This window comes from Mobula birostris, unplaced genomic scaffold, assembly GCF_030028105.1.
Source record: "Mobula birostris isolate sMobBir1 unplaced genomic scaffold, sMobBir1.hap1 scaffold_458, whole genome shotgun sequence".
Classification (NCBI taxonomy): Eukaryota; Metazoa; Chordata; class Chondrichthyes; order Myliobatiformes; family Myliobatidae; genus Mobula; species Mobula birostris.
The window spans coordinates 201,226-206,105 of record NW_027277693.1 but is presented as its reverse complement, the minus strand read 5'-3'; the positions used below and the strand labels follow the sequence as shown (position 1 = coordinate 206,105).

Genomic DNA, 4,880 nt, shown 5'->3' with positions numbered 1-4,880 from the left:
GTAGATACTCTCGTCCTCTCCACAGGTGAAGTCATGAAGTCAATTTACTTCCGTGGTATCCCCTTCCTCTTGGAGACTTCTGCTGACTACTGGCTCTTCCCTTTCTCTGAGGTACAATAATTCTGACTATGTGACATCCTGGGATTTGGTTTACAATAGGACAGTGGCACTGCATTGATGTAGCACCTTCCTTATCCTTGTCATGTCTTGTGGTGCCCTGCCACCAAAGCTCACAGTAGTTATCATTGTGATGGGGATGTATAATGGTGCAGAGCAAGCTCCCACAAACAGCTGTGAGGTAACGGACTGTGGATCCTGGTGTAACAATGTCCGGGACACGGGTCGGTTCCCTTCCCCTGTGTGTAAGGTGTTTGGAACTTTCTGTGCCCCTGAGTGGGGAGGGCATTCCTGGGATGAAAGTCCCAGTGGAAAAATGATGCTACTGTCAGTGCTGTAGCTTGTGTGGGGAGGTGAGTGCCAGTAGTGGGATGGGAGGGCTGTCTTGTACATAGTCAGCATCAACTGGACACACACAGGGGGCAGGAAGGTGGGCACAGCCCCAGGTGGAAGGTACTGAGCTCAAAACTGATATACCCAGTGGGTGGGACACACACCCATCCCACAACACCCAGACACACTGTTACTCTGTGTTACAGGAGGCGGAAGAGTGCTGAAGGAAGACATCTGTGCCGTGATTCTGTTGCAGAAATCCCGAGATGTGAGAGAGGAGCAGATAAGTACTCATCCAGGGTTATTCCATGAAGGAACAGCAGTTCATCGAGTACTTTGGAGAGAAACCAGCGGTATTCTCATTAGGAGGAAAGTTCAGTGCCATTGTCCAAATACCATTCGGGCCATCAGACAGAGTCTCAGTGACAGAACCAGATCCAGAGAACATTCCTCCCCCGGTGGGTAAAACCCGTCTCTCCCTGTCACACCTCACGCTTCACTGAAACCTTCTCACATGGAATGTGAGGGATGTGATTGATGTGTGTCTTGGGTAGGAAAATGATGGAACGAACTATAGTCGGTCAGGCAGTGACTGCTGGGTGAGGGAGGGAGGTTCGCAGTCCAAAATGTCTTTGGGTACGGAGGTCAATTTAGCAACAATTCTGAGCTTAAAGGCTCCTGACTGACGTGTAGGCATTCCAGTAGTGCAGGACGACAGTCTGCCGGGTGATGAGCCTTCAGTGGTGAATGAACAATTGGATTGTTCGATTTCTTCAGGATGGAGCCAAAGGAAGAGAAGCAGGAATTCGGAGAAGTGTAACGGTGAGAATACAGGCTTGGCGCTCGCCCTGAGCGATTAGGGCAGGAGTTGAGAAATATCGAGCCTGCAGAGGCAGTATGTTCCTGCTGAAGTGGAGGGTAAACCTGTCAAGACAAGAGATATTCAGGCTTTGGTCAAGAAAAATATGGAAAGACAAGGTGCATTTAGGTTATTTTCCAGTGAATCCCTTAACATCAAATAACTAAGAATACTATCAAGAGGGAAATCAGGAGGCAAAAAGAGGGGGTGTGAGATCGATCTAGAAGATAAAGCTAAGAAAAATCCCAAGAAGTTCTGTAGTGATTAGTGTAAACTTTACAGTGGCAGCCATATGTGTTCAATTCTGTCTGTCTGTATCTTGTTTTACGGCGGTTGGCATCCAGCCTAATGGTGCATTACCGCCACCCTCTGCTCCGGAATGTGCACTAGACATACATTCTAAATCCCTTCACCCAACCGCGCACGCGCACACACACACACACACACGCACATGCACACACACACACACACACACACACACACACACACACACACACACGCACACACACACACACATATATATATATATATACAAACCTACACTTCACCCTCCCATCTTTGACCATCCTAGTATCCTATTCCTGTTTATTCGTCATATCCTACAAAAAAAACCCTGTACCCCTTAAAAACGCTAAAAATACCCGGACTTGTGCTCTCGCACCCATGCCCAGCAACCCTTTTAATGTGAATTCCTGCACCCCCAACTCCCTTAATTTAATTCTCATCATTTCTCTCTGTATCCCATACTTCCTGCAACACAAAACTACATGTTCTACTGACTCCTCTTCCTGACATTCCTCACACAATCCTGTCTGGTGTTTCCCTATCATTTTCAATGTTTTGTTTAATGCACAATGCCCCAGCCTTAACCTAGTCCACACAATTTTCTCTCTTCTGTTTCCATTACCTACCCTAGTACCTGCAACAATCTTTTGTATTTGATATAAATGCCTCCCTTTTCCCTCCCTGTCCCATCTTTCTTGCCACATTCGGTTGACTTTTTCCCAGATTACACACTTAACCTCTGCTTTACTGATACTAATGTGCATTTCCACATTTTCTTTCTTTAACGTCCTCTTTACCAACTCATCCACCCTCTCATTCCCCTTCACCCCTACATGTGCTGGAACCCATAGAAATTTTACCTGACCTCCCTGATTTGCAATTCTTGTAACTAACTGAAGGACTTCATAAAGTACATCTTGCCGACTGTTTGTGTGAAAAGACCTTAAACTTGCTAGAACTGAGGATGAATCTGAACATATCAATGCTTTGGCTTGTCTGGCTTTCTGCACCCATTGCAATGCAACCAACACTGCCAGCATCTCCACCGTAAACACCCCTAACTTATTAGATGTTCTTCTGCTGATTCCAATTTCTTTTGCTGGTATTACCACCCCAAACCCTGTCACTCCTGTTTCAGGTTCCTTCGCACCATCTGTATAAATGTGAGTATAATCACTATAAGTTTCCATCACATGACAGTTAAATGCATTTACCAAATCTGTTTTATATCTTTCTTTCCTTTTTACCTCTAACAAATGCCAGTCTATGTCAGGCCATACAAGCTTCCATGGAGCTACAACCGGATAAACTACTGAAGGACTTATCCTCAGATCAAACACTCCACATTCTTTCGCGATATCATTCCCTACCCGACTAAAGGTATCCCTCTGAAACCTCCCATTTTCCCAGCACTCCTGCAACACTCCTTTAGTAGGGTGAGAATCATTGTGCCCCTGCAAGTTAGCCCAGTAGTTTGCCATCAGTTGCATCCTTCTTATTTCCAAAGGCATTATTCCCATTTCTACCTGTAGGGCTGACACTGGTGACGTTTTAAATTCCTCTGCTGCCTTTAAGGAGTTTATACTTTCTCCCCATGACTGCAGTACTTTTCCACTGAGTATTCTAGTTTCCTGCCATTTTGGAAAGGGTTAGTGTGAGTAAGCTGATCGCATGCTATGTTGGTAGTGGGATCACAGTGACAGGTACGGGCGCCCCCCCCCCCCAACTCACCCTTGTACTGTGTTGTTCATCGAGGCAAATGAGCATTTCACTGACTGTTTCAATGTTTCAATGTAGATGTAACACAAAAACAGATCTTTAATCTGATCTGACACAAATTAAAGATTAAAATAATAACGCAAACAATCCCTTACCCACTCTTCCTTCAGTTAGTCCTGACGAAGGGTCTCGGCCTGAAACGTTGACTGCACCTCTTCCTACAGATGCTGCCTGGCCTGCTGCGTTCACCAGCAACTTTGATGTGTGTTTATTAAAATAATAACTAAGGAGAAATAGCTCACTTTAGAAGCTCAGAACGTCTCCTTATGTCCTGAGCTGCGGGAACATGTTGGGAGAAAATAACATTTAGGACACTGACATTCAACAGTGGGGTACAGAGCTAGGACATTATGTTGCCATTGAAAATGTCATTGGTGAGGCTGCAAATGGAACATGGTGCAGAAATTTGGTCTCCCTTTTCTAGGAAAGATGTGGTGAAACTGGAAATTGGGCAGAGAATTGCAAGACTGTTGCCTGTGCTGAGTAATAGGGAGGGGTTATCCACACTAGGTCATTATTTCTTGTCATGTTGGAGGTAATGATAATATAGAAATATATAAAATCATGGTGTGACAAGGATAAGGTGTATGCCAAGTCTTTCCCACACGTCAGGAGAGTCCAAAGCTTGGGGCATATGCTTATGGTGAATTGGAAAGGTCTAAATAGAACCTGAGGGGCAATTCTTTCACCCGTAGGGCGGTGAGTATATAGACCGAGCTGCCCGAGAAAGTGGGTGCAGCAGGTACAATGGTATCATTGAAGGGGCACCTGGGTGGATGCATGAAAAGACAGGGTTAGAACGGATAAAGTTGACTGCAGGAAATTGGGTTTATCCAGCTGAGCATATTGGTCATGACAGACTCACTGGGCAAATAACCTCTTTCTTGGTGTATTAAATGATGGGCTGAATAGCCTCATTCTGTACATCCTTCGGTCTACAATTACATGCCGTAGGGCAGGTGTGTTTGAGGTGGGTGTGATGGGAAAATGTCAGAACTGTATCCCAGTCAGACAGTGACACACTGGGATAGGGTTATTGGAGGGAGGGAAGGTCAGAACAGAAAATCCCCATCGGTTCTAAGGTAACATCAACACCAAATCCCAGGTTACAGGTTTTCTGATTGATGTCTGTGTTGTGCACCAGTGTCGAGTGAGGATCCACAGGGCAGTGAGACTCCCTCATTGTACAGTGAGCAACCAGATCATCAGACATCTTCAACCTGCACGCAAGAGAAGAGCGAAAAGAGCTCAGAGAAGCTTCAGTGTAACGGTGAGAAGCAAGGATTGGGGCACGACTCATGGCATAACAAGGGTGTAGATGTATTATGTACCTCTTGTGTACAGAGCCTGGATGGTTTAGGAACCCTGGCTGATGAGAGAGACTGAAGTTCCAGTCAAGAGGAGAGGCAAGCGTACATTGTGTTCACAAACAGGAGTCCCGATGAAGGGTCTCAGTCTGAAGCATCGGCTTTACTCTTTTCCATTGATGCTGCCCGGCCTGCTGAGT

The 4,880-nt window shown here is 45.7% G+C and overlaps 1 protein-coding gene across 1 annotated transcript in view; it reads left to right on the top strand.

Annotated features, from left to right (window-relative positions):
- Nucleotides 1–4,880, top strand: part of LOC140193228 (uncharacterized) — a 36,083-nt gene that overhangs the window by 2,078 nt on the left and 29,125 nt on the right. The window contains exons 3-4 of the mRNA XM_072250618.1: nt 657–908; nt 4,518–4,643. Of these exons, the coding sequence (XP_072106719.1) occupies nt 657–908; nt 4,518–4,643 (378 nt within the window). The remainder of the gene's footprint in view (nt 1–656; nt 909–4,517; nt 4,644–4,880) is intronic.